This window comes from Apium graveolens, chromosome 9, assembly GCF_009905375.1.
Source record: "Apium graveolens cultivar Ventura chromosome 9, ASM990537v1, whole genome shotgun sequence".
Taxonomy (NCBI): domain Eukaryota; kingdom Viridiplantae; phylum Streptophyta; class Magnoliopsida; order Apiales; family Apiaceae; genus Apium; species Apium graveolens.
In genome coordinates, this window is record NC_133655.1 from 270,463,503 (window position 1) to 270,481,946 (window position 18,444).

General features: G+C 41.2%; 3 protein-coding genes across 3 annotated transcripts; 1 reads left to right on the forward strand and 2 right to left on the reverse strand.

The window, feature by feature from the left end:
* Nucleotides 1–5,148: 5,148 nt before the first annotated feature.
* LOC141682725 (molybdenum cofactor sulfurase-like) lies at nucleotides 5,149–7,445 on the forward strand. Its single transcript, XM_074487424.1, has one exon. It carries the CDS (start codon nucleotides 5,305–5,307, stop codon nucleotides 7,273–7,275), a length of 1,971 nt encoding a protein of 656 aa, XP_074343525.1. The 5' UTR covers nucleotides 5,149–5,304; the 3' UTR covers nucleotides 7,276–7,445.
* Nucleotides 7,446–13,893: 6,448 nt separating this feature from the next.
* LOC141686323 (uncharacterized) lies at nucleotides 13,894–14,991 on the reverse strand. The gene has a single exon (XM_074491364.1). The coding sequence runs from the start codon at nucleotides 14,989–14,991 to the stop codon at nucleotides 13,894–13,896; it is 1,098 nt and encodes a 365-aa protein (XP_074347465.1).
* A 1,538-nt stretch (nucleotides 14,992–16,529) lies between these two features.
* LOC141686324 (uncharacterized) lies at nucleotides 16,530–17,096 on the reverse strand. The gene has a single exon (XM_074491365.1). The coding sequence runs from the start codon at nucleotides 17,094–17,096 to the stop codon at nucleotides 16,530–16,532; it is 567 nt and encodes a 188-aa protein (XP_074347466.1).
* Between the last annotated feature and the right edge of the window lie 1,348 nt (nucleotides 17,097–18,444).

The window sequence follows — 18,444 nt, forward strand, 5'->3', positions numbered from 1 at the left end:
CAATACTAAATCCTCTCAATAACATCAAGTTCTTGAGGCAACACTCATCAAACTTAAAACTAATTAACTAAACATCAAGATAATAGTAAATCAACCACTAAAACTAGGTTTATAACTAGGATTTCAAAGTTTCTTGAAACTTAAACCTTAAATAAAGATTGGTCAAAGATTTATACTTTTCTTGAAAGCTTGTGATGTGTTCTTGATGATGGTGAAGTCTTGGGATACTTGGTTGAGTTTAAGGAACCTAAATAACGCCATAAAAATCAAGAAACCAAGAAAAGTTACTATTCATCACTATTCATTATCACTTTTCTTGAATTTATTCACCCATCAAACCTTAATAGAATGAGCTCAAAAATATATCTTACCTTAGTTTAGGATGTATGAAGCTTGGGATTTAATGGTGGAATTTTTCCATGCCTAGAACTTGGTGTTTTGAAATTGATTTCTTTATTTTTCTTGGATGAAGCCGAATGGAAGAAGAAGGGAGAGAAGAGAGAGTTTTGTGGCTTTCTTGAAATGCTTCTCTTGAAATATTTGTGAGATATGATTTTGTATATATCCTAGTACTACTAAATCCATGAATATCTTGGCTAGCCATCCTAGGTTGCAAGCTATTCTACTTGGTTTAGATTCTAGGTTTACTATTAACTAGCTTTTAGGTTATCATTCTATCTAGTCTAGGTTACTATTTGGTTACTTGACCATGATTAGTTTCTTACTATAGTTAGCTAGTATAGTTAGCTTGGTTTGATACGTTTAATTATTCGTTTACGCGCTCGCTTGTCGTTTATTCGTTTTCGTAATAAATTCTCGTAAACGGTTCGCGATGTAAATCCTTTCTTATACGTTCTTTACGTTTTGAAATATCGTACTTGGATTTGAATTTGTAGGATTTTAAATTTGTAATTTTATTGTGATTCCCGTAAACCTTGATGGTTCGTAGATACATCCGTTTTTCAAAGTTTGTTTTCTTCGAAAACTAATAGTATTTACATACACTCATTTGGTACGTATAATCATGTTATCGATTCAGAAACTCAATTTCTCATGCACAACATAGTGTGGGCTAAAAAAAATTCTCCGTTTGTCAGGGTTACTATTCATTAAGCGTTTTACAAAATTTCAAAAATTCGAGTTATTACATATAAACAACCAAAAAGGTCAATAATTGATTTTGCTATTATTTCAATCGATGGGTCATCCAGGTTTTAAATGACCGACATCATCCGTCGTTCAAGAATCTGTTTTGTATCTATTTCCAATCGACAGGAGTCATTTTCAACCATTTTTTCAATTATTTATGACCCTCTTTTCTTGTAGTGATTTTAAACACAATCATCTGCGTTTGAAAATAACTAAATACAACCATTTTGGACACAATTTGTCAACATTGTAGAAAAATATTTGTTGTATAAACCCGCAAGTTGAGTACATAATGGGGTTGTAATTTGCATAGAGAACCAGACGATTTACTGGCTAACTAAAAATAAGACTTCTAGGTGCCACTTAAAGTCAACTATCACTACATAAAAATATGAACCCCAAACTAATAGGGTTTACATACACTTATTTGGTACGTATAATCATGTTATCGACTCAGAAACTTGATTTCTCATGCACAACATAGTGTGGGCTAAAAAGTTTTCCCTGTTTGTCAAGGTTACTATTCATTAAGCATTTTACAAAGTCTCAAAAATTTGAATTATTAATAACCTTTATTAATAAGCGAAACTCCTTTTTAAGTGGTACGCAAATTTTGGTTTCACTAATTTTTGGTACCACCAACTTTTGATTTCACTTATTAATTCATGTATATCTTATAATTCTATTTTATATGTTTTTTAACTCTACTAAAACTTATGTAACCATCCTTTATTATGTATATCTTATACTTCTGTGTGTCTTATAATTCTATTAAATATGATTTTATTTTTGTTATTGTATACTTCTACATGTCTTATCCTATTAAGTTTGGTTTTATTTGTGTTTCATCCTTTTACCTTTAATCTTTGTATTCTTAATTTTCTTATGTATTGCTAATTCAATATATTATACGACTATAATAAAAGTAATTTTATCTTTTTAACTTTTTTGAATCATATACTTTTTTAATATAATTATTAAAATTCTATTATAATTATAATTTTTGATTTCTAAACAACACGGATACCATCCTAATTCCATATATAAATATAGATACACTCCTACTTTCAAAATATATTGTTTTTAGCTGTTTTGATTTAGTATAATTAGTAGAATTCTGCTTTAATTATACTTCTTGATTTCTAAGTATCACCTAGGTATTCTTTAATTTCTATATGACTTATAATATTATATGTATTATTTCACGCATTTTTTAATTGCAATTTTTATATTAATTTCAACATAGTTGTACGATGCCCGAAAACTAGATGCCCGAAAATACATATTAGCGTGGAATAGTGGTTAAAATACCGACCAACTTATGCGTACTAATATTTTGTTTGAACTATACACATGTTTCTTATGCGTAATCATGTAATTAAAGTTTTGAGTTTGCTGAATACGAATGTTCAACATACGTATCATATAGTAAAAGAAAATTATAAGAACATGCTCGACATGTTTATGCATATATATATATATACAAAGCATGCATTTTCGTGATATATTATTCACATTCGTATTTAGTTGGTATCTTGAGAAATCTTTCCCGACGCCAGATAGTTTAAGTTGGGTTTTCTGAGTAAAAATTAAAAATTTCACTCATACTTTTATAATTTTTAAAAATTATTTAAATTAATTAACTCGGCCCGTGCGGGTTATCAACTAGTTACATATAAACAACGAAAAAGGTAAATCGGTCAATGGTGGATTTTGCTGTTATTTTCAATGAATGGGTCATCCAGGAGTATCAATTTTGCATCTATTTTCAACTAACAGAGGTCATTTCCAACCATTTTTTTTCATTGTCTATAACCCTTTTTTCTATAGTGATTTTACACACAACCATCTGCGTTTTAAAATAACTAAATGCAACAACCATTTTGGACACAATTTGTCAACATTGTAGAAAAATATTTTGTTGTATAAACCCGCAAGTTAAGTACATATAGGGGTTAGAATTTGCATAGAGAACCAGACGATTTACTTGCTAACTAAAAATAAGACTTCTAGGTGCCACTTTAAAGTCAACTATCGCTAGATAAAAATATGAACACCAAACCTTCGTCAGTGTAATTCTGTGTTAATTATTTGTTGTTCCAAAACTGATCCAAAAACAGAACAAATTTATTTATAGTAATAATCTAATGACGTGTTCAATAATTTGAAACAGCTATGAAAAAGAACGCTTCACGATTTGAGGGCGTCTGAGTATTTCGCTCAAACTTGTGTTAAATATTAATAGAAAACTTATTTAAGTTAACAAATGGAACTTAACAAACATGAGGTAGGAATCATTCAATTTATCAGTACATAATCAATTAAGCATCCCATTAATCATTTTCCCTTTTGACTAGATTGTGCCATAATCCTTTGTCAAAAAAAAAGATTGTGCCATAATCCTCTTACTTAATCATTTTTAAAATAAAATTATGAGAAATTATTAGAGCTACAAACGAACAGAATCGAGCCGAGTTTTATCCGAGCACAGTCGAGCTTAATTTATTTTTAAACGAGCCGAACCGAGCCGAGTTTAATCATCGAGCGGAAAGTGAGTTCAAGCTCGACTCGTTTAAGCCCGAGCTGAACACGAGTTTGTTCACGAACAACCGAACTGAGGCGAACTCGAGCCGAGTCGAGTTTTCCACTAATATTTTGAATATATTTTTCAATTGAATAACCTTAAATTATAATTTATAATTTTATAAGTTGTATCGAGATCAACTACTAGTTTTACCTTAAAATTATATATGCACACTCACACTTTACAATTATTTCTTAATCGAACTATATTATTTTATTTTTCAAAACTATTTTTTAAAATATATCCAATTTTATTTTTAATTATTGAGACACTCGTAATTTTATAAATCATACATTACTTTTTTTAAAATGACGGTGTCAAATTTTATTATGGTTTGTTGTTTTACTTAAATTTGATTTATGTAAATTACAAGTTATTTAATGATGTTTATGAAATATGAATAATTGGAGATAAATGTATTATGATAACAATTTGATAGTTTACTTTTAAAAAAACTAAGTGTTAAATTTTAAAAAATAAACAAAATCTCTAAAATAATTAAATTATTAATAAATGATGAAAAAATGTACCATTAAAAATATTTAAGTCATTAGTAATAATTTATTATTTATAATATATGTAAATTTTTTCCGATCCGAGTCGAGTTACCGAGTTCGGGCCAGCCCGAACTAAACGAGCCGAGTCTGAGCCGAACAGACAAAAAGTTCAGCTCGGCTCGTTTATTTATCCGAGCTTATTTTCATGTTCAAGACCGGCTCATTTAAAAAAACGAACCGAGTCGAGTTCACTTAAACAAGTCGATCTGAATTTTGTTCACGAACAGCTCTGTTCATTTGTGGCCCTAAATATTATACAGCTAATACTGAGCAAATGCAGTTTCAGCAGCAAATGACAAATATAACTCATTTCTTATAGGGAAAGCAACAACACATTTCGAATGAGACTTGCCTAAACAGACAGATTGACAACTAATAAAGGGGGTGTGTTTGTTTATACATATGTGGAATCACAGTTACTTGTTGTCTAGACGTTATGGACAAATTGATCAAGCAACCAGGAAACGCTGAACCATTCCTCTAGATTATTATCTAATGGCCTGCATCAACTGATCGTGCCGGCCACTAAACTCGCTTGCTTTTATCTGTTTGTTTCATGCACTTTCCAGATCTTCCAATCGATCCACACAAACATAATCCTTTTCGTTTATCGGTAACTTCTAAGCCTTTCATATCATTCACTGCAATGAACTGATAGTAATATTCAGATGTTACGGACTGTACTAGTTGCGCTGACTTTAAAATCAATAGCTAATCAATATTACAGACGTTATTACCCGAAATGAGCATATTGATTTACTATATTATATTAAATGAACAGAATAATTCTTTGATTCTATAATGGATTAGTTTAGCAGCATTATATAAGAATGAAATGAAAGGGTCAAAGAACCGTACTTCGTGGGCCAATTCTCTGATCCACCACTACACAGGCTGTCTAAAACTCGAAAATGATGAAGTATATGAGTTCTGATATTCATAACTACATGCAGAGCACATTTGTTAAAGTTAGCAAAGAAGAAAAACAGAGAAACTCAACTAAAGAATATAATCATGTGTAGAGAAAGAACAGAAGAAAAGATGCAACCACATTGCGGTGGAGAAGCCTGTGTCTGCTTTAAAGGTTGTTGCCTTAATCCATATCCTGCAGTACTGTCCGAGCCTCAAATTTCCGCCAGCAGTTACAGAACTTCTTCCAGGCAAGAATTTGCCGCTTCTACAACCTCTACTCTCTATCCTAATACACAATTTACTAACCATGAAGCTATTCCTTCACAAAAAGAATCATTGTCCAATTTCACCAAAGCATATCCGTTATACTTGGAAACATCTAAAGCTGATCAAATTCGAGTGAAGGAGTACTCTCATCTTTCTCGGTCAAGCCACGTATGCCTTGATTATGTAGGCCATGGTCTCTTTTCATACAGGCAGCAACAAAGCCATAATGGTAAAGTTTCAATTGCCTCTACATCATTACCGCCTCCTTCTCCAACACAGCATTCCAATGCGCCCTTCTTTGATATTTTAAACAAGTCCGGAGATCTATATTCCCAGATAATGTATGGTGGCCAGGAATCAGATTTTGATTCCCTCATCCGGAAAAGGATCATGAGTTTCATGAACATTTCTGAGGATGAGTATTCATTGGTTTTCACTGCCAACCATTTGTCTGCTTTTAAGCTTTTAGCAGGCTCGTACCCCTTCCAGTCTGGTACAGATCTCCTCACTGTCTATGATTATGATAATGAGGCCGTAGAGGCAATGGTTGATTGCTCAAAAAAGAGAGGTGCACAGGTAATGGCTGCTGAATTTTCTTGGCCTAAAATGAGAATTCAGTCCACAAAACTCAGGAAGATGATAATGACCAAAAGAAAGAACAAAAAGAGGGGACTATTTGTTTTCCCTCTCCAGTCTAAGATGACTGGATCACGATATTCCTATCTATGGATGAATATGGCGCAGGAAAATGGGTGGCATGTCCTGCTCGATGCTTCTGCATTAGGGGCTAAGGAAATGGAGACTTTAGGCCTCTCTTTCTTTAAGCCAGATTTTCTGTTCTGTTCCTTTTACAAGATTTTCGGGGAAGATCCATCTGGCTTTGGCTGCTTGTTTGTGAAAAAATCCAGTGCTCCAGTATTGAACAATTCCACTACCACAGGTATAGGAATTGTACGTCTTCTACCATCTGCAAGACCATGCCAGTTTCTCGAAAAACTATACAATGCTGATAAACAGGCATCAACATCTGAAATAAAGGAAGACACCTTGGCTTTGCCAAGTTCATCGCCCAGCTCGATGTCATTTCAGCAGAATGAAGAAACCTCAAAGTCAAACGAAACTAAAGATGCCAAGGATAGACAAAAGCAACAATCAGTGTCTGAAATTGTTGAATTATATGAAATGATTGAACAAGATAAGCCCCTCAACACAGCCAAGTCACACAACAATGAAGACGGTGCTAGTGTAGAGTCAGAAATGGAATTTAGGGGCTTAGATCACGCAGATTCACTGGGACTTATACTGATCAGTTGCAGAGCAAGGTACCTAGTCAACTGGCTAGTAAATGCACTGACAAGTCTTAAACATCCACATTCGGAGACTGGGCTTCCATTAGTTACTATATATGGACCTAAAGTAAGATTTGATCGAGGACCAGCCGTGGCTTTCAATATATTTGATTGGAAAGGAGAAAAGGTTGATCCTGCACTTGTACAAAAACTAGCTGACAGAAACAACATTTCTCTTAGTTGTGGATTTTTAAAAAACATATACTTCTCGGACATGCAACATAACGAGAAAACTTTACTAGAGAGAAAAAATACCGAGGATAAAAGACCGTTAAGAAGCAAAAAGGATAAAGGTGAATTAGGAATATCTGTTATTACAGCTTCACTTGGTTTCTTGTCAAACTTCGAAGATGCTTACAGGCTCTGGGCATTCGCTTCAAAGTTCCTCGATGCAGACTTTGTAGAGAAAGAAAAATGGAGATACATGGCTCTTAACCAAACCACAGTTGAGGTGTAAAACACGCGCTTGCAATCTCTCATAGAAAAGGCTTTTGATATTTGGAATACCATACATTGTTTCAGCTTTATTTAATATGATTAGATTCATTCTTTTACTCCGTAAATTTGTGGCGCCGGTAACAACATTATGAAGCCACTAGTATAATCACATGTCATAAATTCGTGTTAAAGTCCAGATTCCAAGTTTCTGAGCGTGCTTGAGTTTGACTCGATTAATAATGAATTATTATACCATAATATCTTTCATTTAGGTAGCTATCACAATTTAAGAATAAGAATTAAGTAGAAAGTTGTCATAAGTTTATGAGGCACCTGATAACTCTGTTTCTTCCTGGGTCTTCTCCTTTCTCACATGGACTAGAGCTCAGATTCCGTAGCGGTTGGGGTGAGGTTAACATGCTAGGTAGGGGTCTCTGCAAAACAGAACCGGAGGGGGTTTTTCCCACGGCAACTCCGGTGTGAGAGTAAGAAATGGGGTTTCTGTTTCCCACGTCAACTCCGGTGTGAGAGTAAGAAATGGGGTTTCTTGAAGAAGAAGAAGAAGAAGAAAAAGAAGAAGAAGAAGAAGAAGAAGAAGAAGAAGAAGAAGAAGAGGGAAGAAGGAGTTATTCAAAATATGTATAGCGGTGTGTGTATAGATGTGTAGCAGTCAAATTTTTTTCAACCCCTAAAACCCTCTTTTTGGGGCCTTTTATAGGTCCCAAGATTTAGGGTTTTTGGGGTTTGTACCTCTTCATCCTGGCCTTTGATCATTCTTGGTTGGTGATTGAAAGGACGGTTCGGATGGACTGTGTGGTCAGATGTCCTTTCTCCATCAGAGTTGCCTTGGGATCTTTGCACATGAACGGCTGGGATGCGATTGTTCCATTTTGGGTAACATGAGACAGTTGACTCTTTTGTCATATGCCACGTGGCACTGGGGACCACCCCAGTTTGGGCCTGGGGTGTTATCTCTTTGGGCTTCTGTTCCTTTATTTGGGCTTGGTTATTTCTGGCCTATCATTTGTCTTCCACTCCCTTATGCGGGTTTTCCCGGATGGGGGAGTAGTCTTCTTTTTCGGGGCGTGTGTTTTGAGCTGCGTGATTCAGAAAGAATTTCATTTTTTCTTTGATTTGTGGCACTTATCCCCGGGGTGCTGTTGGGTACAAGTCCCCGGGGTTGTGTTTGGGTAGGACTTTTGGTTTTTGTCACTTGATTTTTTTTTTGCATTTTCCCTTTGATTTGTGGCCCCTAAGCCCGGGGTGTTGTTGGATACAAGTCCCCGGGGTTGTGTTTAAGTAGGTCTTTTGGTTTTTGTCACTTGGAAAGATTTTGCATTTTTCCTTTGATTTGTGGCCCCTAACCCCGGGTTATTGTTGGATACAAGTCCCCGGGGTTGTGTTTGGGTAGGCCTTTTGGTTTTTGTCACTTGGAAAGATTTTGTATTTTTCCTTTGATTTGTGGCCCCTAACCCCGGGGTGTTGTTGGATAAAAGTCCCCGGGGTTGTGTTTGGGTGACTGCAGATGCGACAGGTGGGTAGTACTTTAGCGCTTTTCCCGGGGTGTCAGGCGGCGGTTGAGCTTCTTGTACGAATATATGAAATGTTGCAGTTTTTCCCCTCTTTTCTCCTCAAAAGCCGCGATTGTTAAATAATTACAGCGATGTAATCATTAACTGCAGCGATTATTTTCTGGACGCTCAGGATTGTGCCACGTGTCTTCATCCGACGGACATGATTGTGTGGCAGTTGAGTGGGTTACCTCTTCATTTGTGCCTATAAATACTCCACCTTTGTCATTTCCTTTTTCTTTACGCAATTACAAACAAAAAACTCTCTGCAACTTTTCTCCAAGGCGAATTTGGGAGCTTTTCTCTTTGAAGTCGCCTTATTTCTCCTGCTTTCTTGTAAGTTTTCAAACTTTTCTTTGTTCTCTTCTTTCTCGTGATTGTTTAACGAATACTTGTAGTCTGAGTTTTTAGAATGCACGCGTGTCCAAGCATCTGAATCAGTTTACCTTTGTTGTGTCGAGTTTTGGTGAATCAAACAGGTTGTTGTTTGTTGTTTGGATTTATTACTTTTGTTTGTATAGAAACAGTTGATGTTTGCAGTGAATCTGGGTTTGTGTTTTGGTGTCTGTATTTGTACGAATGAGAGGTTTAGTTTATGCAAAAATCTGGGTTTGTTCTTTTTTTTGTGACTGTTCGTGACATGTGTTTGTAGGCGTATATATGTATGTATAGATTGTATGACATATCTTGGTATTTTGATTATAAGGTTAATTGTTTCTGAGTAGTTTTATGTGTTTCTTTTTCTTTTCTTCCGAAATGGCATAAACTCCGGGGTTTTATGGTTTGGAGGGGTAGAAGGAAACAATTGGCTAACCTTAAAGGTAGACCCAATCGTCCCCACTTCGGGTTTCCCGAGCATTCTTCAAGTGACTCTTCTCCGGAACCAGATAATATGTCTCCCCGTCGTTAAGCTGTAGTTGAGGAGTTGCCTACTTTCCTTTTAAACTCCGGGCAGACTTTGGGTAGAAGAGACGGGTCTTGGGTAGATATAGATCACTATTTTGTTCAGACCCGGGAGAATAGTCCCCCCCATGACTACTATTTTAGGGATCTTTCTAATGTCTATAGGCCTGGGGGCATAGAGCCTTATGATGGGGCCCGGATGGATCAGCTATTTTATAATGCGCCCGGGACTGGCTATGTTCCAGCTCCCCGACACCCCGACCTTTCGGAATACACCTTCGAGCAAATAGATGACTTAGTGAAAGCCGTTTTCCACTTCGGGGATGGTATGGAGTGGAGGTGGCCCAAGCCTCATGAGAGGGTTTATCACCGTCCTGTGGGAGGTTGGGTAGCTATTCCCTTAGAGCACCTTCGTAGCATGAGGCCCAACCTTCACCAATTCACCAAGTCATTATGCCGTGATGTCTACGGGATACCCTTCACTCAGTTGGCCCCGAACTCTGTTAAGTGGGTTTCTTGGTTCCTTGCCTGTTATCATGTGAAGAAGTACCTTCCTACCTTCAAGCTTTTTCACTACTTTTTAAGATTAAGAAGTCCACCCTACCTCCCCTTTTTGAGTTCACGTTCAACATAGATGGCTACGGGTTTCCTGCCGATGCGAAAAGTGCACCCGTCTTTATGTTGAACTCGCTCCGGGGCTGGCACCAGGAGTTCATCTTCGTCCGGGGTGGGGACCTGGAGTTTATGCCTGTGTACAAAACTGCTTTGAAAAATAACAGGTTCCCAACCGAGAGGCTCGGTGGAGATGCCCTGGCGAAGATGTATGATTTTGTGGTGGCTCTTGGTGCCCAGTGGACCCAAGACACCTTTTTAGATAACCAAACGTTTGTTTAATATTGGCTGTAAGTGCTTTACTTTAGTAGTTTTTTCCTTGTACTTTTTCTTGATGTATATTTTTGCCCTGATGTCCTCTTTCTAACATGTTTCCCCCTGTGTAGGTCTTCCGTTCCTTAATCCTTTCCATCACGCTATGTCGCAACAATTCAAGAATTTGGCCGAAAGGTTCAAGAAGATCGGTGGTGCTGTGCAGTTGGACTCGGGAAAGAAGAAAGCCGGTGTGGGTAGTGGTTCTCAGGCGCGAGATGCTGGTTCTTCGGGGAATAGCATGAGGCAGAGTGCTCCGGTGGTTTTTATGCCTATTGTCCCGGAGCCCGAGGAGGTTGAGGTGCTGGAGCTGGATGAAGAAGAGGTTGGGGCTTTGAATCCTCGCAAGAGGAAGGTTGTGGAGGAGGCTGCTGGTGGTTCCGGAACCCCCCAACATAGGAGGGCTTCTGCTTCGGGCCCTACCGAGGAGGAGAGCCAAAAGTTAGTGGAGGAGGATGCGTTGAAGAACCTCTTAGCTCGGATGACGTTGGATGATCGCCGGAATGAGATGTTTGAGAACTATCCCACCCCTGCTGACTTTGATTGTTATGCCAAGGAGGATCTGGATACCTTCCTCGATCATCTGGTTCGGGATGTATCGGAGGTAAGACTGTTCCCTTATTATTTTCCTTCATATCTTTGTATTAGTACTGAGTCGTTTATTTTCAGAACAACGCTCGGATCAGCGGCTGTTTCACCATTCTTCATAATTACCGCATAAGGGAGGCCAAGAATAAGGTCGTGGTGAAGGAGTTGTCTACAGAGAAGGAAACGTTCACCAAGTACCGGGAGGTGAAGGAGAGAGAGTCCCGTGAGCATAAGCAGGATGTTGCTGAGGCGGTGAAGGCCGGGAGGCTGCTGAGCTGATGGTTGGATCCCTCCGGACGGAGGTGGAGAATTTGAAGAAAGAGCTAGCAGCCAGGCCCCGAGTAGAGGAGGTGCTTGAGTCTTTTCGGGGTACCTCGGCTTACTACGAGGAGCTAAACAACAAGATCTTTGAGAAGGTCAACATCTGCTGGGACATTGCTTCTGCTTATCTGGCTGAGAATCCGGGTGGTGACATGGACGGGTTTATAGAGTTGTACCTCGCAGAGGAGCTCCATCGTGAAGAAGCCAGAACTACTGAGGCGGGTACTTCCGAGACACAGCCGCCTCCCCCTCCCGAAGAGGGCCGTGAGAAGACTCATCCTCCTCCCGAGCACTGAAGAATGAAGACCCAGGCTTTGTGCCTTGTAATTTGGTTTTCGTAGTTTGCTGTCATTTCAGACTTAGCCCTAGTGGCTTTTAGACTTTGTTATTTGGATTTGTCCGGGGGCTTGGTTTGCCTCGGGAATGCATGTAAATATATTTCCTTTTCCGTATTTGGTTTTGCTTTCTTACATCGAAATTTATCTAAGTACACGTGGTTCATGGTATGGTACCCGGGATGGGTTTTTTTTTTTTTTAAAAAAGAAAATTTTACTGAGTAAACTTTTCTAAGTACACATGGTTTGCGTTATGGTTCCCGGGATGGGGGTTAAAATTTTAACTGGGATAAAATTTCGTAAGTACACATGGTTTGTGTAATGGTCCCCGGGATGGGGGTTAAAATTTTAACTGGGATAAAATTTTGTAAGTACACATGGTTTGTGTAATGGTCCCCGGGATGGGGGTTTTAAAATTATAACTTAATAAAATTTTCTAAGTACACGTGGTTCGTGTTATGGTCCACGGGATGGGATTTAAAATTTTAACTGAATAAATTTTTTTAAGTACACATGGTTTGTGTAATGGTCCCCGGGAAGGGGTTTAGAATTTTAACTGAATAAAATTTTCTTACACATGGTTTATGTAATGGTCCCCGGGAAGGGGTTTAAAATTTTAACTGAATAAAACTTTCTAAGTACACATGGTTTGTGTAATGGTCCCCGGGAAGGGGTTTAGAATTTTAACTGAATAAATTTTTCTTACACATGGTTTGTGTAATGGTCCCCGGGAAGGGGTTTAGAATTTTAACTGAATAAAATTTTCTAAGTGACATAGCGACAGTGATCGAATGACAGTAGAATAATCTTGAGCTATGGGGTGCTCAAGGTGGAGTTTTCATTTAAATCATAATAAAGAAAAAATACATTCCGGGGAAAATGTTGAAAATTACATCAAGCTGTTAGTCTAAAAGTTGAGGAGATCCCGAAATGTGTGCCCTACCTTTACTGGTAGAATTTCCTTAGGCGGGCTCTGTGCCAAGTGTGTGGGACTTCGGTTCTAGTGAGATAGCTTAGCTTGTAGGTTCCTGGTTGGAGCACTTCTTTAACCCTATAGGGGCCTTCCCAGTTGGGTTGGAGTTTTCCTTGATTGGTTGGGTCCGAGGCCTCGGTGTGCCGGAGTACCAAGTCTCTCGCTTCATACTCTCTGATTTTTGCCTTCTTCGCGAAGTAGAGTTTTGTCTTTTCTTTGTAGCCTTCCATCCTTTTTACTGCCTTATTTCTTACCTCGTCTAGGAGCTCCAGGTTGGTCTTAAGCCCCTCAATGTTCGAGATCTCATCAAAGTTGATGACTCTGTGGGAGGGGGACCCGATTTCGATTGGTATACGGGCTTCGGTACCGTATGCAAGCTTAAAGGGGGTCTCATTGGTTCCCGTTCTGGGGGTGGTTCTGTAGGACCATAGGACTTTCGGAAGCTCATCAGGCCAAGTTTTTTTGGACTCTTCTAGTCTTTTTTCCAGGCCCCGAAGTATGGTTTTAGTTACTTCGACCTGCCCATTCCCCTGAGGATGTGCGACCGATGCCCTTTTGTGCTTGATTTCGAGCTCTTTCAGATATGCCTCGAAGTCGGACCCGACGAACTGTGGGCCATTGTCGGAGACAAGAACTACCGGGATCCCGAACCTCATGATGATTGAATCCATAAACTTGATACAATCTTGATGATTGATTGTCCTCATGGCCTTAGCTTCTGCCCACTTTATCATATAATCAATGGCTACCAGGACATAGTGGAGATCGCCCTTTGCTCAAGAAAATGGACCCATGATGTCTATGCCTCAAATGGTTAACGGGATTGGAGACAATACTGACGCTGGAAGGTTAGGGCTTTGTCTGGGAACATTGCTGAACTTTTGGCATTGAGGGCATTTCTTAACGTAGGCGATGGAATCGGCGTGGACTGTGGGCCAGTAATATCCTTGTCTGATAACTTTGTAAGCCAAAGCTTTGGCCGCTAAGTGATCCCCGCAGATTCCTTCATGGACTTCCCGGAGTCAGTAGTCTGCTTCATCCGGGTCTACACACTTCAGCGTGGGCGCTGAGAAAGTTCTCCTGTATAGTTGCCCATCTTCCAGGAAGAAGCGAGCAGCTTTGTGCTTTAAGTATCTAGCTTTGTTCTGGTCTTCCAGGAGTGTCCCATCCCTTAAGTAAGCTATGTAGGGGGTCATCCAATTGTCTGCGCTCCCGATGCACAGGACCTCAGGTTGCTCTGTGCTGGGTGTCTGGAGTTCCTCGAAGTACACTGAACTAGAGAGGTCCGAAGTATTTTGTACGAGCTTGGACAGCTTGTCTACTTTGGAGTTCTCTTCTCTGTTGATCTGAAGCATGGTGATTTCGGGAGTGGCTTCCAGGATATTACGCACCATTGCCTGGTACTGTGCCAATGTTGGATCTCTCGCAATATATTCTCCACTGGTTTGCTTGACCGCAATCTGAGAGTCACTGTACACGATCATCTTCGAAATACCCAGAGATTTTGCCAATCTGAGCCTGGAGATGAGTGCCTCATATTCAGCTTGATTGTTCGTTGCCTTGAAGGCAAAAGGTATTGCTTGTTGAATGGTGAAGCCTTCCGGGCTGATTAGAATGAGGCATGCTTCGGACCTTTCGGCCGTAGATGACCCGTCCACATAGAGCTTCCAAAATTCCGTTCCCGAGTTGGTTTCTTCCGGGGTTACTTCCTGGGAGGAGGGTAGTTGCTGCTCCGGGAAGGTGCATTCCATGACGAATTCTGTACGTGGCACAAATTTGATGTTAAATTGTCTTAATTCAATGGCCCAGTTAACTAGCCTTCCGGAGGCGTCTGGCTTGTGGATGATCTTCCTGAGCTGCTGATTTGTGACCACTCTGATCTCTCGGCCTTGGAAGTATTGCCTCAGCTTCCTGCTGGAGTGCACGAGGGCCAAGGGAAATTTTTCCAAGTTCGGGTACCGAGTTTCGGCATCCTTGAGGACTTGGCTGACATAGTAAATAGGGCTTTGCACTCCTCCTTCCTCCCGGACTAGGGCCGAAGAGACAGCTTTGGGGCCGGCGGCGATATAGAGGGATAAAGGCTCCACGGGTTTGGCCTTTGATAGCACCGGGGGGTTCATCAGGTATCTCCTGACTTCTTAAAAAGCTGTATGGCATTCTGGGGTCCAATCCACTAACTTCTTGTTCCGGGCACCTTTTAGTAATTCGAAGAATGGGAGACATCTTTCCGCTAGTTTCGGGATTAACCTGCGTAGGGCCGCCAGGCATCCAGCTAACTTCTGGATGTCCTTCTGAGTGTGAGGTATCTTTATTTCTATTATGGCATTGATATTCTCCGGATTTGCTTCTATTCCTCTTTCGCTGACCAAGAATCCCAGGAATTTGCCTGAAGGTACCCCGAATGCACATTTCTCCGGGTTCAGCCTCATGTTGTATCTCCTCAGGTTGTCAAAACACTCCTTGAGGTCTTTTATGTGATCTTGGATCGTGAGTGACTTGGAGATCATGTCGTCTACATAAGATTTCATATTCCTCCCCAGTTGGTTCTTGAAGATTGTATTCATCATTTTCTGGTAGGTAGCCCCGGCATTGATGAGCCCGAAGGGCATCATGATAAAGGCATAGACTGCCCGGAGAGTGATGAAGGCTATTTTGGCGATATTTTCGGGATTCATACGGACCTGGTTGTATCCTGAAAAGGCGTCCATAAAGTTGAGCATGGTGTAGCCCGAAGTTGCGTCGATTAGCTGATCAATGTTAGGGAGGGGATAGGAATCTTTGGGGCATGCAGCGTTGAGGCTCGTATAGTCGACGCACATTCTCCACTTTCCATTCGGCTTCTTGACTAGCACCACATTGGCGAGCCAGTTGGGGTACTTGATTTCGCAGATGATGTTGGCCTTGAGCAACTTCTCTATTTCTTCGTCTATTGCTTGCTGCCGCTCCGGGGCGAAGTTTCTCCTTTTCTGTTTGATTGGCCTCTTCCGAGGGTCTACATCCAAGTTGTGCATTGCCACGGACTGGTCGATACCGGGCATATCTTCCGGTGCCCATGCGAATACGTCAGCATATTCTTTTAGCAGCAAGATGAGTTCTTTCTGGGAGGATGTCCCAAGGCTTTTTCCAATTTTCAACTTCCGAGTAGGGATCCCGGGCTCTAGCTCTACCTCCACAGTTTGTGAAGCAGGTTCTACCTTGGTTTTCTCTTTTACTTCCACAAATTTCTGTATCCGGGCGTCGGCGTTGGTTACGCTGTATCCCGAATCCTCTATCATGTTGACGTCCAACTTCAGTCTTTTGCTGAAATGTTCGCAATGCTTCTTGCGGCTTTGGCCTTTGGGTAAGGCCATTGCCTTCTTTCTGTTTTCTGGGTCAGTTTCGGCCATGACCAGTGCTTGTCCGTAGCATTTTCCAGATATGCCCTGGTCCCCTCTGAGTTCTCCTATGCCTCCCGGGGTGGGAAACTTCAGCTTCAAGTGAATTATAGACGGGATGGCCCAGAGCTTGGTGATTGTGGGTCTTCCCAGAATCATGTTATAAGAGAATGCAACACTTATCACGTAGAACTTCATGACATGCGATACTTGCCGGGGCGCGGCACCGAAGACCATGGGGAGGTATATTACCCGTGGATCGGGATCATATTATTCCTGAATCCTTAGAGGGGGTCTTCAAGACATGGTTCCATACGAAGGTGTCCCAACTTCATCCTGTTAAGTGTGTGCTCAAAGACAATGTTAGCTGAGGAACCGTTATCAACCAAAATTCTTTGTACCTCATTTTCGGCAATGTCGAGGGTCACAACCAGGGCTTGGTTGTGTTCGGGATCCAGGCCTTCATAATCAGCATTACAGAAATATATGCGTTCATCTTCGGCAGGCTGGATCATCAGGACATCATTGTCCATATCTGGACTCCGGGGTGGGGAGGAGGTTCCTCCGAAGATCATGTTGACCACGTATTTTCCGCCGCTAGAGGGCTTAACTCTGTCGTCGAGTCTTCTTTGTAGGTACTGGTTCATGTTGCCCTTCTTGATTTGGTCTTCAATGAACATTTTGAAAGAAAAGCAGTTCTCCGTGGTGTGGCCATGATCCTCGTGATACCCGCAATGCTTGTCTCGGGCCCTGTTTCCGGGGGTGCCAGCAGCGGCTTCGGGGGGTAATAAAAGGGTTTTCCCTTGACTTCTCTCAAGATGCCAGCCCGGGGCCGGTTGAGTGGAGTCCATTCGGGCTCCGGCTTTGGCTCCCTTTTGGGCTTGGGCTTTCTTTCAATCTTCTGTGGTCTGGAGTAGTCATCCCGGGGTGGGGTCCCCCGAGATTGCTGTACATAATTGGTGTGCCTGTCTGTCATGTGTCTCTTTTCTTTTCTGTAGGTGGAGCGACGTTCTGGAGACTCATCATCGTCCTGGATCTACCTGTTCATCTTCATCGAGGTGGGGAAGTCATTTTCCTTGATAAACTTCAAAGCCATCGCATAAGCCGAAGCGAGGCTTTGGGGCTCCCTATGGATCAGGTCCTTCACGTAGCCTTCACACGGAACCGGGTGGAGATTACGATTCACGGCTTCCTTCTCCTCAAGGTTGGAGAGCTGGTTGACTGATTCTTGAAATCTTTTGATGAATTCTGGTAGAGTTTCTCTGCTTCTTTGTTGAATGGTCTCCAAGTGGCACATCTGGAGTTCGTTCATGCGGTTCACCCTGAATCTCTTGAAAAATACCTCCCGAAAGTCCTTCCAAGAGTCAATGCTCCGGGAGGAGATTCTGCTGAACCATTTCTGTGCCCCTCCCTTTAGTGTTGAAGCGAAGAAACGACATTTGGTGAGGTCATTGTAATCATATATATTTGAGATCTGTTCAAAGTAGTTGAGATGCTCTTCAGGGTCAGCAAGCCCGTCAAAAGAGTCAAAGTTGAAGTGTTTGAGTGTTGGTTCTCTGGGGGTGGATTCCAGCTTTCTAGTGAAGGGCGTGGTCGTCGCCCCAACTTCCACTTTTCTTTTGAGATCCCGGGGAACCCGAGCCATTTTCTCCTGCTTAGATTCCTTCTCCGGTTCTGAATCTGAAGAGACATGAATCCGGCGCGTCTTCTTCTTTAATTTTGCTTCCTCCTCTTGGACCCTCTTTTCAATGTTGGCCTTTGCCTTGGCCTCTTCTTCCTTCCGGATGCGGTTCCGGAGTGTGGCCCTCTTGATCTCATCCCGGGCGTCCTCTGACGGCCTCTTAGTTCTGCCAATTCGGTCCAAGACTGATCCTCGGGATTCTTCTGAGTGCTCTTCTTGGTCCTCGGGACGGGTTTCAGGAGCCTTGTTCTTTTCTTTTCACAGGTCCATAGCCGCTTGAATCTGCTCCGGGGTCATATTTCCCCAAGGATTTGTAGAGATTTCAACATACTTGTGGGCTGCTTTCTCTATAGTTATCCTCTGGTCTCCGGGCTGGAGCTGAGATGAAGCACGAGTTATGGGGGGCTCCTCTTCTATACCTTCCATCTCGCCGTCCCTAGGCGGGGCAACGGTGGGCTGGATAGTTTCGGAGCTCGAAGTTTTGCTTTTTCTCGTGGTCATTAGTTTCAGAACAGATT

Excerpts from the sequence above, each read along its gene's own strand:
- LOC141686324 (XM_074491365.1), bottom strand. The coding sequence starts at position 17,096 with ATGGACTCCACTCAACCGGCCCCGGGCTGGCATCTTGAGAGAAGTCAA.
- LOC141682725 (XM_074487424.1), top strand. The coding sequence starts at position 5,305 with ATGTGTAGAGAAAGAACAGAAGAAAAGATGCAACCACATTGCGGTGGA.
- LOC141686323 (XM_074491364.1), bottom strand. The coding sequence starts at position 14,991 with ATGAACCCCCCGGTGCTATCAAAGGCCAAACCCGTGGAGCCTTTATCC.